At 34.3% G+C, this 18293-nt stretch overlaps 1 protein-coding gene and 1 non-coding gene across 4 annotated transcripts in view; one reads left to right on the top strand and one right to left on the bottom strand.

Annotated features, from left to right (window-relative positions):
* The window catches only part of Uggt2 (UDP-glucose glycoprotein glucosyltransferase 2), a 166875-nt gene that overhangs the window by 112245 nt on the left and 36337 nt on the right, over nt 1–18293 (bottom strand). For all 3 annotated transcript variants that reach the window (XM_058582781.1, XM_046454787.2, XM_046454788.2), the window contains exons 9-11: nt 17971–18070; nt 15311–15371; nt 2999–3090 (exon numbers count right to left, since the gene is read on the bottom strand). In XM_058582781.1, the coding sequence (XP_058438764.1) occupies nt 2999–3090; nt 15311–15371; nt 17971–18070 (253 nt within the window). The remainder of the gene's footprint in view (nt 1–2998; nt 3091–15310; nt 15372–17970; nt 18071–18293) is intronic.
* LOC124099771 (small nucleolar RNA SNORA38) lies at nt 914–1004 on the top strand. Its single transcript, XR_006854091.1, has one exon. It is a non-coding gene; the product is annotated as a small nucleolar RNA SNORA38 (small nucleolar RNA).

Below are 18293 nucleotides of genomic sequence, written 5' to 3'. Positions count from 1 at the left end.
TAGAAGTGATGATATCAAGACCACTTTGTCACATCTTTCTGGTGGTAGTGACACTGCTCAAGTAACTGTCTATCAAAATGTGATACCTAATCTGTATTAGAGTCAATTTCTCACTGGGCAAGTCTGTGGCTGAGGCAGACATGCAATAATGCCTCCCTGATGGACTAGGATAGTATATTCTAAGGTAGAGAAACAAAGCCTCATTTATGTCTTGGATGCCTTTCCCCCAGCCACAGTCTCATGGTTCTTACTGTCTCAGCCTCTCTGGGAATGAGACCTACACTGTCCTGACCCTGAACCTGAGACTTTAAGCTCCTTCTATGACTTGGAAGAACGATGGGGCCATATCTGAGATATGATATTGATTCTCCACAATCCAGAAATGCAATTATTGACAGAGGATGGGAAAAAAAAAAATAATTCATTTCCTTTCTTCCTCAAATGGACAATTCTGAGTACTAGTAGCAAAAACAAACTCTCCCTATGCAATATCTCTGTAATAGAACATTTTCATTTCTCTATTTTTCCATATAATTTTCTTTCATTCACCTGTTTTTCATTGATTTTATTCTATATCCTGTTATCTTTTTCAGAAAATCTCTTTGATTATGTTACCTGAAAAATATCAGAAAATACAATTATCCTTATATATTTGCTATTTCTCTTTTAACGGAATCACGGTAGCCATCACATCACTAGGGAACAGAACTACAGTACACATGCCGCTATTCTTTCTATCGATAATGTTTATGCTATGTATCTCGGGTTGTCAGGTCCAAGGATTCAATTAAATATAGAGAAAAGCCAGCTTGAGATAAAAATTATAAAATGGCAAAAATTCCAAATGAACTATCCTATTTCTATGTCTCTCTTGCATTTTTCTACACATCCAAACTGGTAAGAAAATGGATCTTTCCTTGAATGAAAGGAAAAAGAAATGTGGATTTGGAGAAATCCGGGGCCAGCTTGCTGCTGGTGGGCTCAGGATCAATCATCCCATAGAGAAGCAAAACAAACAATTAACTGAACTTATTTTATGGTGCAAACATTAACTTTTAAATCAGTTTTAAACTTCTCTACAAGAGTAAACCAAATTCCATTTTTTCTCTTCTTTTTGACTTGTAAGTTTAGATTTATGGGTGAGGGGCCATTGATTAACAAAAGAATTCCTAATTCTTTCTGCCTTAGAGCACTTGTGAAGAATTTTTGACCTAAGGCACAAGATAGCACATTGATACAAAGATATCCCAAGTAAAACTTTGATGTATATTTGTAAATATTTGAATCTCATTTTAAAATTCATGAAGTTTCTACTAAAGAAATGTTCGAATTTTCATACCTTTCATTCAGTAAGCATTTCCTGAGTGTGTGCCATGCACTAGGCATGTAATTTCATAATTTCAAATTTCAAAATTCCATAATTTCAAATTTCCTGACAGACATAGCACTTTAAATTATCCTTGTTAATTTCTCTCTTCTGGGAAAACACCTTGTGTTGCTTTCAGTTTCTTTCTGGAGGGTATATGTCCCTGGCTGCTCAGTCTAGTCCCCAAGAACTGCTAAGTTAACAACCTACTTTTCATTGAAAGACAGTTTAGAATAGTGGGTTGAGTACAGGTCTAGTATTCACTGGAACAATTATCTCCAAGGTTTCTCACAACTATTCACAGCTTTGGGCTTGTATATTTTGGTAAAATATTCTACCAAAATAATAGAGTTGTGTTACACAATCAAAAACACGCATTTGATGGAGAGGAAGAAAAAAGGAAGGATATGAGTAAAGCAGATAGAAGGAATAAGTGCTACTGTTCTATAGTACAGTTGAATGATGACAGCTGAGAATAACTTGCTGTGTATTTCAAAATAGCTAGAAGAGATGATTTTGAATGTTCCCAATACAATGAAATGATAAATGTATGACGTCATGGAAATGATAACTATCCTCATTTTATTATTACACATTGTACATACATATCAAAATACTGTATTTTGTATTCCATAAATATGTACAATTATTTTTTTTTATTGTTGGTTGTTCAAAACATTACATAGTTCTTGATATATCATCTTTCACACTTTGCTTCAAGTGGGTTATGAACTCCCATTTTTAGCCCATATACAGATTGCAGAATCACATCAATTACACATCCATTGATTTACATATTGCCATACTAGTGACTGTCGTGTTCTGCTACCTTTCCTATCCTCTACTATCCCCCCTCCCCTCTTCTCTCTCTACCCCCTCTACTGACCTTCATTTCTCCCCCTTGTATTATTTTTCCCTTTCCCCTCATTTCCTCTTGTATGTTCTTTTGTATAACCCTGAGGGTCTCCTTCCATTTCCATGCAATTTCCCTTTTCTCTCCCTTTCCCTCCCACCTCTCATCTCTGTTTAATGTTAATCTTCTTCTCATGCTCTTCGTCCCTACTCTGTTCTTAGTTACTCTCCTTATATCAAAGAAGACATTTGGCATTTGTTTTTTAGGGATTGGCTAGCTTCACTTAGCATAATCTGCTCTAGTGCCATCCATTTCCCTGCAAATTCTATGATTTTGTCATTTTTTAATGCAGAGTAATACTCCATTGTGTATAAATGCCACATTTTTTTAATCCATTCGTCTATTGAAGGGCATCTGGGTTGGTTCCACAGTCTTGCTATTGTGATTTGAGCCGCTATGAACATCGATGTAGCAGTGTCCCTGTAGCATGCTCCTTTTAGGTCTTTAGGGAATAGACCAAGAAGGGGAATAGCTGGGTCAAATGGTGGCTCCATTCCCAGCTTTCCAAGAAATCTCCATACTGCTTTCCAGATTGGCTGCACCAATTTGCAGTCCCACCAGCAATGTACAAGTGTACCCTTTTCCCCACATCCTCGCCAGCAAAAATTTTTAAAATGCACTTATATTTAAAGCCATTCTTGGCATTTTGACATACTAAATTCAGGACAATTTTTACCTTTACATAAACCATAGTTTGTATTAATAATATTAATACTTACCTAAAAGGATCATAAACATCCATATCAACATGAAGGCCATTTATAAATAGACGAGCATCACCTGGCTGAATTTCAAATCTATCTTGGAGATCCTTGAAATAGAGCAAAACAGTTAAACAAATGCTACAAGACGAGTCATCTATGTCAGGGGTCACCAAACTATTTCTAGTAAATACTTCATGCATTGCAAGATATACAGTCTCTGTGACTACTTAACTTTGCCTTTGTAGCACAAAAGCAGCCTTAGACAATACGTAAACAAATGGTCATGATTATGCTATGATAAAACCCATTTATAATAAACAGTTGGCAGGTTAGATTTAGCCTCTCCTGATCTAAGTGATGAAATTTTTTGATAGGTTAGAATTCAATACCAGAACATTTTGATTTTGCAACGGATGACATTAAAGTTCTTATATGTTTTACATAGTGAGTGTATGTTCACACACACAACTTAATAGGTGGCACATTCCTGTTCCTTGATACAATGATATCCCAAGTAAAACTTTGATGTATATTTGTAAATATTTGAATCTCATTTTAAATTCATGAAGTTTCTACTAAAGAAATGTTCGAATTTTCATGCCTTTCATTCAGTAAGCATTTCCTGTGTACCATGTACTAGGAACCAACCTAGATGCCCTTCAATAGACAAATGGATAAAAAACGTGGCATATATACACAATGAAATATTACTCAGCAATAAAAGAATAAAATCATGGCATTTGCAGGAAAATGGATGCAGTTAGAGAAGATAATGCTAAGCGAAGTTAGCCAATCCCAAATAACCAAAGGCCGAATATTTTCTCTGACATAAAGAGGCTGATTCATAGTGGGATAGGGAGAGGGAGCATGGGAGGAATAGACAAACTCTAGATAGGGCAGAAGGGTGGGAGGGGAAGGGAGGGGGCATGGGTTATAAATGATGGTGGAATGGGTGGACATTATTATCCAAAGTACATGTATGAAGATACGAATTGGTGTGAATATACTTTGTATACAACTGGAAAAAAAAGAATTTAGTCAAAGTGATTTATAAAACAATAAACAAACACTTTAATAATTAAAAAAAAAAAAGAAACAACTCTTGGCACTACATTAATAACAAAAGAAAGGAAAGGTAACGTTCTTCCAAGCACAGGCCAATTCCTAGAGTAATCACACCTGGTTTAAATCCTGGTCTTGCTCCTTATTATAAAATCTGGACAAATCCAATTAGCTTTTATAATCCTCAATTTCCTCATTTATAATATGGGAATGATTCTATGTATCTCACAGGTTAACTATATTATATATGGATACCGATATATATGTGCCTTTTCGCATGTACCATGAAAGCTTTTACTTACTATTATTGCAATAGGTTAACCAGTTTAGGAGGAAAATCAATTTTAAACATTTCATTTCAATATTGTAAGTGACATAATAGCAATGTGTAAAAATATTCTCAAAAGGCAAATGAAGTAACTGATTTGAAAAAATTCAGGGAAAGATTGACAAAGTTGAATATTTTATATGATTACTGGTCAACATGACAGGTAAGCTACATACAGAGAAGGGAGAGAAAGAATAAAACTTGTAAACAAAATATTTACACTGTTTCACACAGAATACTGGAAAGAAAGTAAACCCTAATACAGGTTCAAAGGGGAACTTGATTTGTCTTTAGTTACTTCTGGTCCTATCAAAAAATTAATTTAAGAATCTATATTCCAACCTCAAAATCTACAAATGCCAGTAAATTCATATTGCCTGCTATATTCCCCTCTGCCCCACAAGGCTAGCCTTAAATCCTGACAAATTAGTCTAACACTTTAAGTGGCCTTTCTTAAATAAGGGGTAAGAATTCAAGTTTTAGTAATGTGACAAACGAAAGATCCTACAATTCTCTTATTAAAAGAAAGCACAAAAATACACCTAGATGAAATATTAAAAATGTCTTCCAACCTTGGTTTTGTTTTCAAGAAATTAAAGAATTCATCTGAGAGCAGAGAAAAAGGAAAAATATGAATTCAAAGATGTAAACCAACAGTGAAGGCCCTGTTCTGAGGAAATCCACAATTTCCTATATAGCCCAAGGCTTGGGTTTTGAAGAAGGATGAACAAAGCCTTGGAGCTGCAAAGGATGGGGAGTAGGATCAGAGATCTCTTCATGCCCATATAAAGAAGTGCTATACTCACAAGGAAAAGGTGAACCTAATGTCCTGCAGAAACAGCACAGAAACTTATCTCTCAACCTTGCTTGCTGGTGGAAGAAGTAGTCTTCCAAACAAATTCATGCCCACAGGCTTAGCTTCACTGGGTTTGGGTTTTGATTTCACAGTTTATGATCCAAAAAAATATATAAACTCAGACTTCTTATTTAAAATGAAATTAAACTGGTAGCATTCTTGAGTGTTAGTTAAGTGGAAATAAATCCAAATCCCCATGGAGAAATATAAACTTATTTTTAAAAAATAGGTAATTGCTTAGTCCAATATGTTTCAACAATCATAAAACTGAACTATATCACTTGAAGCTAAGAAAATTCCAACTGAGTGAATATCAAAAGACTGGTTGAGGATGAGGGAGGGATCCGGAGGGAGGGAAGATAGTGGAGCAGAGAAAGGAAGCTTGGCTCAGCAGTACCCCACTTATAAAACAGGAAGGCTTCTTCTCAACGAGGTAAGTGGCAAAGGAACCTCACTGAAACACAACATTAAACTGTAATTAAAAAAAAATTCATAGAGCTACAGAAAAGTGGGTAACTTGAGCATAAGAAGTACCTTAGAGACACACTAGCTCTGGCTGCCATCATAGCAGAGCAGGGACCATGGAGAAAGAAACATGTGGCTGGCAGGTAAAGAAATTAAAAAATAAAGAGAAATCAACCTAGGGAAGCCTGGGGTTTATAGAGGAGGGCTGATTTTAATGCACACAGAGCTGATACAGCAAGCCCCTCAGTGAAAACAAATCCAATGTGGTCCGCTCAGGTGAAAGTGTGCATTAGGGACAGCAAGCACTCCCAGAGGATGGTGTGGAAAGACTCCACCTGCAAGGTAGCCCTCCCCAAATGTGAAATAGGAATATTTTCCTCATCTGTCAGCCTAAGAGCTGAAAGCTGTCCCCACACAGCTCATGTAACTGCAGATGGGGGAAATGAAAACTTGTGGAGAAAGTTACCAATAGGTTACCAACCCCCCCCCCCCCCAAGAGGGTGCCTACAGTGGAGAAACTGAAACAGGCACAAGGAATATTTTGCCTGGACCATTTAGCATCTGGATTCTAAGGGATAAAGATTTATGGTGGCTGGCACCCCATAGGAGCTATTATGGAGATGCTCACTGCCAGGCAAGCCATCTACACTCCCTGGTGGATACCCAGTTCCACAATTCATCAGCACTCCTCAGTCTATCCCACCCAACCCTGGGAGACTAGAATCTAAAAGCTACTAAGCCTAGCTGGCAGCTAAGCAAGGAACACAAGGACAGTGAACAGAAATACAGAACTAAAACAAAGACTGAAAATCTATTCCTGCTAGAAGATTTGACCACCACAGCAGAAACAAGAACTTTATCTCTCATTAAGATTTTTTTTTTCATTTTCATTTTTCTATTCCTATTTCTTTTATCCTCTATATATTTTTCATTTTCCTTTTTCTTTTCCTATTTCTTTTTTCTCCATATTCCCATTTTTTACTTTTCAAACTCTTTTTCCCAACCATTTTATTATACTCTATTATTATTTACTTCTTAAAATTATGCATGATTTTGTGTGCTCTCGATGTATGGATAGGTTTGAATATATAGACTCATAACTTTCCCTACACATTAATAGCTCTCTCCTGCATGTGTTCATTATAGCCTAGATTAGACTTAGGTGAGGAACAATTATACAAGGGTTCAAGTTGTTTTGATCTTACATTTGTTGGTTATTTTATATCTAGATTCTAACCCCTCCCATCTCCCCTCCCTTACTTTTTCCCCAGTAATAGCCAGAATCTCCTATTCCTTCCTTTTCTATTATGTTCAGTTACTTTATTATTTCTCTATCTTTATAGCTGACACCTGCTCCCTATCTTATGCCTCTCCTTTGATCACTTTCTTGATCATTTCAAACTTTCTCTTGTCTTTCCCCCTATTTTTTCTTAACAAATGGTATCCCACTAAATAGAACCTATAAAGACTACGAAATTACTACCCCACTCAAGTTGTTGTGATTATTAATATAGAGGACAACACAGTCGATACCTAGTTCATAATGTGTTATTGTTGGCACTATCATTAAATGCTGACCCCACCATTCTTACATAGGCAACAATTAGGGTTATAGAAAAGTAGACACCAGATATTTATATTAAAACTGTACATATGTTGCTGACATTAGTGCCATTCCTGGCTCCCCACTCCTTCCTAAGAGGTGCTGGAAAGAGACTGGGATTTTTTGGATCACAGAATAGAGATTCTGCAGCTGAGAAAACAATCACCTCTCAATCAACAGTGAATTTCATCCTACTCACAATCGAATCCCTTCTGAGCCCTAACATTACTCCAACTTGAAGAATTAAGGAGGCAAAAACTCCAAACCAACAACAAGGATCCAAGAAGAACCACCAGAGAGGGACCATGGTTCCTACCCCTTCACATCTACTCATCAAAAACAGAAGTCTCAGAACAAATAAAATAATCACACACAAAAAAAGGACACACATAAAAAAGAACAAGAGGAACCATTTCAATTGATGACCAAGTCCAAGACCTAAAACGTGAGGAAACCAGCAAACTCTCCTCTAAAAATTCATGATCCCCCAATAAAGGACCCCGATTTATGTGGACAAAATCCCAGAGAAAGATTATAAAAAACTGATTAACTAAAACAAAATCTAAGGAATAGATTAAAAAAGCAAATACAGCAGATGAAAGACTACTTCAAGAAATAGAAACAGTGAAAAGAAACCAATCAGAATTCCTAGAAATGAAAGGCAATCAAATTAAAACTTTCCTTGAATGTACCACAGATTAGATTGCATAAAAAATAGAACCTCAGCCCTTGAGGACAAGACTTTGGGTCTTGAAGACAGTGCACATGATCTTCAGTACACCAAATGCAATAAAGTGAAAAAAAAAATAATAGTACATGATTAGAATATACAAGAAATCTTGGACAACTTCAAAAGATCAAATCTGAGAATCAGTGAGATAGAAGAGAACATGGAGATACAAGATAAAGGCATAAAGAGCAGAAACTTTTCCCATCAGAAATGAGAGACATTCACATACAGGAGGCTTATGGAACCCCAAATAGACCTACTCTAATGAGAAGCTAAGACATATCATAACCAAAAATTCTTAACATAGAACATAAGAAAAATGTTAAAAGCTACAAGAGAGAAACATCAGGTCACATTTAGAAGCAATTTAGAAGCTCACTTCTGATTTCTCAATTCAGACCCTAAAATCAAGGAGGGCCTAGATTGAGGTATTTCAAGCACTTTAAAAAAAAAAAAAAACAAAACTGTCAGGCAAGATTACTATACTCAGCAAAGCTATTTCAAATTTGAGGGGTAAATAGAAATCTTTCCCAAGAAGGAACAAAGAATTCATGATCACCAAGCCAGCACTACAAGAATCTCAAAGATAAACTGCACACAGAATGATTTAGTCAGCTTTTTTGCTGCTGTGACTAAAAGACCTGATAAATAATTTTAGAGGAGGAAAAGTTTATTTGGGGCTTTTTGTTTCAGAGGTATCAGTCCATAGACAGCAGGCTCCATTCCTCAAGGGCTTGAGGTAGGGAAGAATATCATGATGGAAGAATGTGGTGGAGGAGAGCGGCACAGGACATGACTAGGATGCAGACAGATGAAGCTCAGCTTAACACATACCCAAAAACTTGTCTCCAGTCACCACCTCCTCAGCCACACCTTACCAGCCTACAGCTACCACTCAGTTAATTCCTATCAGGGGGTTTATTCACCAGTTGTGTTAAGGCTGTCATAACCCAGTCATCTCACCTCTAAACCCTCTTGCATTGACTCTCACATAAGGTTTTGGGGATATCTAATAGCTAAACCATAATAGAGGAACTAAAAACAAATCCCAAAGCTCTCAAGTATAGAAAGATCAAAAGACAAGTAATCCATGAATGAGAATCAAAACGGTATTAAATCTAACAAAAAAATCAATATGGCAGGAAACCACAAACACATTCCATACTAAAACTGAATATTAATGGTCTTAACTCTCCAATTAAAAAACATAATAAGCAGAATGAATCAAAAAACAAAATCCAACTATGTTGTTTACAAGACTCATCTCATAGGCAAAGTCACTCAAAGGCTGAAGGTAAAAGGATGACAAAAAAATATTCCAGGCATATGATCCCTGAAAACAAGCAAGCACAGCTATTCTCATATTTGACAGGGCAGATTTCAAGCAAAAATTAATCAGAACAAAGAAGGCTACCACATCCTGGTAAAGAGAACAAGATGATATAACGATAAAAAACATTTATGCTCCAAATGTCAATGCACCAAATTACAAAGGAAAAAAAAATACTGACATTAAATCCCAGACAGACTCCAACACTATAATAGTAAGTTACTGCAACATACCCTTATCCCCAACAGACAGGTCATTAAAACGTAAAACCTATAGATACTGCCAACCTAAATAATACTATAAATCAAACGAACCTAACAAGTATCTACAGAATATTTCATCCCAAAACAGCTGAATTTACTTCTCAGCAATGGAACTTTTTTGAAAATAGACCATATTCTGGTCACAAAACAAATCTTAGCAAAAAAATGCATTCTGTCAGATTATAATGGAATGAAACTGGAAATCAACTGCAAGAAAAATAAATCTCCATGTGTTTATGTGGCTTCTAACAATACTCTTAAAATGAAGAATGGATCAAAGAAGAAATCAAGAAATTAATATAAAGAGAAAAGAGATACAATATATCAAATTCTCTGGAACAGCATGTAGTTTTAGGAGGAAAATCTATAGTACTGAGTGCCAACATTAAAAAAAAAAAAAAAATCCCAAATAAACATGCTCTACATCAACGCCTTAGAAAAAGAATTCCAAAATAAGATAGGAAAATAATTAAGATGAGAGCCAAAATCAATGTAATTGAGGATAAAAAAAAATTACACAGGATCAATGCAACAAAATTGCTTCTTTAAAATTTTCTATATATAATTCCTTAGCAAAACTAACCAAAAGAATAAAAGACCCAAATCAATAAAATTATAGATGAAAAAAGATCACCATAGACTCTTCTGAAACTCAGAAGATTATGAAAACCTATTTTGAAAATTTATACTCCAATAAACTGGAATATCTAGAAGACACTGAAAAAACTTCTGGCCACATGAACTGCTCAAAGTGAATCAGAAAATATAGAAAACCTAAACACACCAATATCAAGTAATAAAATTGAAAGTTCACTCAAAATCTTCCAAAAAACCCCAAAGCCCAGGACCAGATGGATTTTTAGCAAAGTTCTACCAGACCTTTATAGAAAAACACTAGTTCCTCTCAAATTATTCCATGAAATTGAAAGGGAAGAAACACTCCCAAATACATTATATGAAGCCAGTATAACCTGACACCAAAAACCATTAACAAAGATGCATCAAGGAAAGAAAACTACAGACCAATTTCCTGAGGAAAAGAAACAAAAATCCTTAATATTAATAAGCTGCATTCAAAAACACATCAAAAAGATAGGGCTGGGGTTGTGGCTCAGCGGTAGAGTGCTTACCTGACACGTGTGAGGCCCTGGGTTCAATCCTCAGCACCACATAAAAACAAACAAAACAAAGGTATTGTGTACAACTAAAAAATAAATTTAAAAAAAAGATAATATACCATGATCAGGTAGGTTTCACTCCAAGGATGCAAAGTTGGTTCAACATATGCAAATCAATAAACTTGATTCACCACTTAAATAGAATTAAGGACAAGAATCATCTCAATAGATATGAAAAGGCTTTTGATAAAATCCAGCACCCATTCATGTTAAAAATGTAGGAGAAGCTGAGGATGGAAGGAACTTACGTCAATATTTTAAAGGCTATGAGAATCCCAAAGTCAACATCATACATCAGAATTGTGAGAAAACACATTTCTGTTATTTAAGCTATCCAGTCTACTCTATTTTGTTATGGTAACATGAGTGGACTAATATAATCCTTTTCTATTTCTTCATTGGTAATTGTTTGTTCATGTCCTTTGCTTCTTTTTTAAATGGATCACTAATTTTTCTTATTGATTTGCAGAACTCTTATACATTGTGGACATTAATCCTTTGCCACATATTTTGCAAATAATTCCACACAACGTGGAATGTATTGGGGAAAACCCAAAAGCATTTGCTCTAAAATCAGGAACAAGACAGGGCTGTCCTCTGTATAAAAGACAACAGGCAAGAAAAGGAATATGCTGGGGCTGGGGATGTGGCTCAAGCGGTAGCGCGCTCGCCTGGCATGCGTGCGGCCCGGGTTCAATCCTCAGCACCACATACAAAGATGTTGTGTCCGTCAAAAACTAAAAAAAAAATACTAAAAATTCTCTTAAAAAAAAAAAAGAAAGAAAAGGAACATGTTGACCCATGAAAAGATTTCACATCTAGAAGTCCCAGAAATTTCCACCAGACTACTTGTAGAGCTTACAAATGAGTTCAGTCAAGTAGCAGAATACAAGTACAACTCCCATAAAGTCAACAGCTTTCCTATACTCCAACACTAATTCAGTTAAGAAATCAAGAAAACCACTCCATTCACAATAACCTCTGAACAAAAACACCACCTTGGGAATTAATCTAATCAAGGAGGTAAAAGATCTCTATAATAAAAATTATAGCATACTGAAGAGACTGAAAAAGACTTTAGAAGATGTAAAGAGATCCCATGTTCATGGATAGACAAAATTGTCAAAATAGCTATACCAAAAGCAACAGACAGGTTTAATACAATCCCCATCAAAATACCAATGAGCTTCTGGACATAACTAGAAAAAACAGTCCTAAAATTCATTTGAAGAATGAAAGATCCAATCTGCCAACCTGTCTTAACTGAAGAGATTACACCATTTACATTCAATAGTAATAAGAAATGATTTTTATTTCCTGCCATTCTGATATATTTCAAATGCTTAAATTGGACTTGATTCTCCTTCAGTTGACTATTCTTCTAGTGTAATTCCTCTCTATGCTGGTTTTCACTTTTATTTTCATTCTTTTTTGAAATATTATGTTTTATAGTATAGATTTCCAATTATAAATTCTTTTAACATTTTTTGATAAGTTTTTGTTTCATCTTCAATTTTAAATCTCAGTTTTACTGGACATAGTATTTGTGGCTGGCATCCATTTTCTTTCAGAGCTTGATATATATTATTCCAAATCCTCCTGGCTTTTAGGTTTTAGGTTGAGAAATCAGTTGAAATACAGATTGTTTTATCTCAAAATGTGACCAGTTTTTCCTTCTTTTCTAAAATACTATACTTATTCTGTATGTTAGGGACTTTCATAACAATATGTTTTAGATTATATCTACTGTGATTTTTGTATATCTATAGTCCTATATGTCACCTGTGTTGGAATTACCACATCATTCTAAAAGTCTTGAAAATATCTGGGGATGTCATTTCATTGACAATATTGTGCAGTTCTCTAGCGTGAATTTCAGAGCTTTATCTATCCCAATGAATCTCAAAATTTTTCCTTGTAAGTTATCCCAGATTTCTTGAATATTCTGTTCCTGATCTCTAAACATCTTTTCTTTATGGTCAACTTTATTTCTAAGATTATACACTTTGCCTTCAAGAACTGAAAAAATCTATCTTCAATGTGGGAGTCTATTCTATTGGTGGTGTTTCACTTATTTTTAATCCACTGTCATCTACCATGTTTTCTATAAAGTCACTTCCCCTTTTATTGGTAATATAGCTTTTATTTCTGAATTGTTTTATCTCTATTTTCTATACCTTTGCAAAATTCTTCTGGTTGGGGTTTTATATCCTCTTGTTTGGATATCACAGTGTTTGTCCACCTTTGAGTTATTGCCTTTCAAAATTTGTGTTGCTTTTTAGCTTCAATAATGTAAGTGTAAGTTCATGTCTGAATTCTGTATGGCAATTTTTCACTTAATAAGGTTTCCTCACCTATCCAGTGGTTTTGCTGCTTTCCCTATTATACAGTAAATCTTTGACGTAGGTATCAGTTTTACCTTCTTGATTAGTCATACAAGTTACACTTTCTTGAGAGACATTAGATTGTTTTGGGGTACAAAAGTCAAAATTGGCTTACCAGGTTTCTCAGCTTGAATACTCCTTATAGTGATCAAAAGTTTAAAAGCTGAATCGCCTAATATAATCAGTCCTTCTCTGATTTTCAAACACCAGACTGGTTCAGGGGTTCTAATCTCCAGTCACTTTGTCCCCAAGGGATACTACCCAGTTTTTCAAATACTTCCTCTGAACTCACTCCATTTAGTTATTCAGAGTCTTCATCCCTTCCAATTATCCTTTGTTCCCCCAATATCTCCTCTTTAACCTCATGAAATTCTTCAGCTTCTTGACCCAAATTACCACATGAAGGAAAGCTCTAAAGATTACCCACTCTGGACTGTTAAGTGAGCAGAGAAAACAATCTTGATTGGGTAAAGCCACTGACACCCTCGGATTCATTTTCCTCTTCTTTCCCACCCTCTCTTCCTTCTTATTGCAGGTGGCATTGTAAAAAAACAAATGCAGGAACTGTCATAAAAAAAATTCTGCTTAAATAATGGTGTTAGAAATCATAAAAATAAAACATAGGAACAATTATACAACTCAGTTTTGAAAAATAAAAATTTCTAAGATGGTCAATGGATAAAGAACTGTCTGAGGTATGAGGTTGTGTTCTTTTTCCTAACACCTATGTTCCAAAGAACTGTGCATCATTTGCCTCATTATCATCATAATCATAATTGGTTACCTTCATCAAAACAGCTGATAAGACAACTAACTCTGTCCCAATATGACACATACTGTTGGCTGGCTAACCCTGCTTTACACCTTGTCTAGCTCTCTGCTTACCATGATTTCTAGAAAAGCAAACTCTACCCTGCAGCTATGAATGGCCACATGACAATCTCGGTCATGGGATGGAAATCAAAGTCTGTTAAAGTGGTTCAAGAAGGCTTTAATAAGAATGAATATAGTTGTTTCCATTCTTCCTGCCTCTTTTGAATAAGACTGTAGGTAAGGTTGCCACTTGAAATCATAAAAGACGGACCAAGGTGTTTTCATGAATGCTCCCTGAAACTTTTAGAGCACCAGAATCATAATGTCCATAGACATTTACTTTCAGACTTTTTATGTAAGAAAAATAAACTCATATTGTTTAGAGCCCTATGAATCTGGTATTTAATTACTTAAAGCCAAACCAGTCCTATGAACTACAGTGAGGTCATTGCCAGTGTGAACACTTTATAACTATTAGGGTCTTTTTGGTTCTAAAGGTAACTTAAGAGGCCCTCTGGCAGGATTTTATCAAACATCTGATCAATTGTATCCTGTTTGCCATAGGATTCTCATGATGCTTTAGCAGTTTAACGCTGATTGGATTTGTTATGGTTTGGATGTGGTATCCCCTAAAAGTTCATGTGTGAGACAAAGTAAGAAGGCTTAGAATAGAAATGATTGGGTTATGAGACTTTTAACCCATTCAGTGAATTAATCATCTGATGGGACTGAGTGGTAACTGAAGGCAGCAGGTGTACAGCTGGAGGAGGTGGGACATAAGAGGTGTGGCTTTGGCATATATATTTGGATATGGAGCTCTTTCTCTGCTTCCTTATCATAGTGTGAACTGCTTCCTTCTGTCACAGTCTTCTGCCATGATGTTCAGTCTCACCAGAGCTCTTGGGGAATGGAACTGGCTATATATGGGCTGAGAACTCTGAAACCGTGAGCACTCAAATAAACTTTTCCTCCTCTACAATTGTTCTGGTCAGATATTTTAGTCACAGCAGTGAAAAAGCTGACTAAAACAGGGTCCTCATAAGAATTTAAGAAACCAGATATAAAAAAAATCATTAACTTTACCCTATAAAGACATAAAATCTAGAGTACAGGGTGAAATAAGTAGAAAATATTTCAGGAAAAATTGGCTAGAATTATTTTTTATGCTACATTTAGTAGATAATATAAAAAATAAAACTCTAACTCATTTACATAGTCAGAAAAGAATAAATCAACTTTTATGAAAACTGATGATCCAAAGTGTGAAACAGTGATATTAGTGTGGTAAATTTTCAAGAAAGGAATTCCAACAAACCTTTTGATTTTCCTGTATCTCTTCCTTCATTCGTTGATTTACAGCAATTCTCGTCAGAGATCTGGGAAAATCAATACTGATGCAATTCATTCTTCCTTAATTTTTTAGGACTAATAATTAATTCAATGTTAATATAATACTTTGGAAAAGAAACTAAAAACCCAATGCTTCAAGAATGTACATTTCCATATTGCCTAATTGGACAATGATACTATAGTTTTTACTCAACATAGTATCTGATTTAGGTGGAACAGAGACTCAAAATTCTAATGTCTTAACTGCATAAAGTCACAGATTATTGAATAATTCTGTTTTCAAATATATTAGGCTGAAAAAGGCTATTTTGTATTGGTTTGCCCATACACAGATATCTTTCATACAGATATTTTGTATGAAATTACCAGTATCATATGTGTAAATGCAAACAGGCAACTTGTAGAATTAGCTATACATAAAGAATTTGTTAACCTGGGATCTTATTACAGCACATACATTCTAAAATAGATGATATAGTATTCCTTCAGTACGTACAGCATTGGTTCCAGGATCCCCTCAACCCCAGATAACAAAATCCCTGGATGTTCAAGTCCCTTATATAAAAGGGTACAATATTTGCATATAATCTACATGCATCCTCCTGAATACATCTCTAGATTACTTTGGATACCTAATATACATAATGCTATGGAAATTATACCATATTGTTTAAAGAATAATGACAAAAATGTTTGTATATGTTTGGTACAGACAATTCTTTTCTGAATATTTTCCATCTATGGTTGGCTGAATTTGTGAATGTGATACAGATGCAGGGGGAATAACTGTACTGACATTATATTATTCACTCTTGAAGAGTTTTAAATTCCCTTATATATTTTTTTTTAAATTTTTATTGTTGGTTGCTCAAAACATTACATAGTTCTTGATATATCATATTTCACACTTTGATTCAAGTGGGTTATGAACTCCCATTTTTACCCCATATACAGATTGCAGAATCACATCAGTTACACATCCATTGATTTACATATTGCCATACTAGTGTCTGTTGTATTCTGCTGCCTTTCCTATTCCCTTATAATATAAATACAATTTTAAAATATATTTCCTGTGGACTATATTTAACTTGAAAGCTCCCAAGAATGCTTAGTTATAACATCTATCCATTTAAAAATGGTATAAAAATTTATATGGTTAATTCAAAATTCTGCTTTAAGGAAAGTTCAAGAACAAAGATGTATTTTGAAACCCACAAATGTGTATCATCTCATAAAGTTTGGCAGCATTAAGAGAAATTATAACAAAATTTAATAATGCAAATTTTCTGTTAATTTAACAAATATTTCATTTTAACAGACATTTACTAAATGTCTGACTTCAGACATGTTTAAACCTACAATTTAGCCATTAAGCAATGCTAGCATATTCTGTAAATTTTTCTTCATGATCAACCACAGATAAGAGCAGAATTTAGTATAATTCTTAAAAAGTCATACTGATTAACTATCATTAAAACTAACATTGTTTTAATTTAAATTTGACTAATAATTTCAAAAGCTGTTAAATAAGAATCGTGAGGCTAAATATATGTATTTAAATACACCCAAACATATTTCATGTTTTAATATATAAATACTGATTTCTCAGTATTTTTTCTTGACTATTTAATTCCTGACTAAATTTGGTGAAAGAATTCATATCAACATATTCATTATTCTGTAGGTAAAGCTACAAACACTTCTATTTTCAGGGTACCTTTAAAAGATATTTTATACTTACTGCTGCTGTATTTATCTTTCAAAGGTAAAGAATACCTAGATTTAAAATTCTGTAGTTTGTACTGTGGATAAATGTATAAAATAGCGTTTGACAAAAAGAGACATATCATTGGATGCTTAATATGTGCTGAGAGCTTAAGTTTCTCTCCAATGTCCCTCAAATAAAATACTATTGTTGTATATGCACCTCTAACTTGTCACATGTGGTGTCTCTCCAATACAAGCTAACTTTGTTTATATTTTGTTGCTTATAATTTTATACTGCTATTTCTAACCAAATTATAAATGCATACAAGTTACGTTATGTTGTAAATCCTAAAAATCTAAAATGTACCCATTGGTCACTTTCAGATATGCAAAAAAGTATTATCTATTGAAATAAAGATGTTTACTGTAACATCAATATTCTGAAAGCAATTTAATTAGATGTTTTACTGGCAAAATGAAAAAAGAAGTATTATACAAAAACTCCATACATTTTAGATGTCATTAAGTGAAATCTAAAAGGCAAGAACATGATTTGACAACACTCTGGGTATAAATCTTCTATGCAGAACAATATTTTTCCTTATCCTCCATAAAGGAAAGAGAAAACTACCCTTACTATTTATTGCATAAATGTTTTTTCTTAGATTATGTTTATTTAAACTCTTTAATTTTTCCCTTTCCATAAGCCTCTAATTCAATAGTTTTCTTTTGTAGTGTGAATACATGTGCTTAGTTACTAAAAAACAAAAACCATAAATGATTAAAATTTCCAATTTCAAAAAGCTACAGATATTAGAATTGACATCCTCATGTTAAATGAAATCAGCTACTCCCATAAAATTTACTTAATGAAAAGAGTTCTAGTTACAAACAAACCAATGCACTTTAAAGTACCTGGCTTTTATGGGGAAGTTCTGTGAGATGTCTTTCATTAATTTTATGGTGTCATATACTGGAGTGGACATTATTTGAGAAGCTGCTTGAAAACTAAGATCTGTAAGGAAAAAAAACAACATTTAGGAATCTGGAATGTTAGATCTTCAGATATTTCCATGAAATCTAAATATTTTTCTCAACCTGTACCACATATTAATATGTAAACATGTCAACACTCATATTTAACAATTTTAAGTTTAAATGGAAAGTTTTGACTTATGTTCAAATAAGGTAGTCTTACACTTTGATGAATGAGTAATTATCATTTACTATTTATTATC

Source organism: Marmota monax, unplaced genomic scaffold, assembly GCF_021218885.2.
Source record: "Marmota monax isolate L192 unplaced genomic scaffold, Marmota_monax_Labrador192_F-V1.1 WCK01_AAM20220418_F8-fsc00026, whole genome shotgun sequence".
Taxonomy (NCBI): domain Eukaryota; kingdom Metazoa; phylum Chordata; class Mammalia; order Rodentia; family Sciuridae; genus Marmota; species Marmota monax.
The sequence above is the reverse complement of the archived record's forward strand: the minus strand, read 5'-3'. Positions and strand labels throughout refer to the sequence as shown.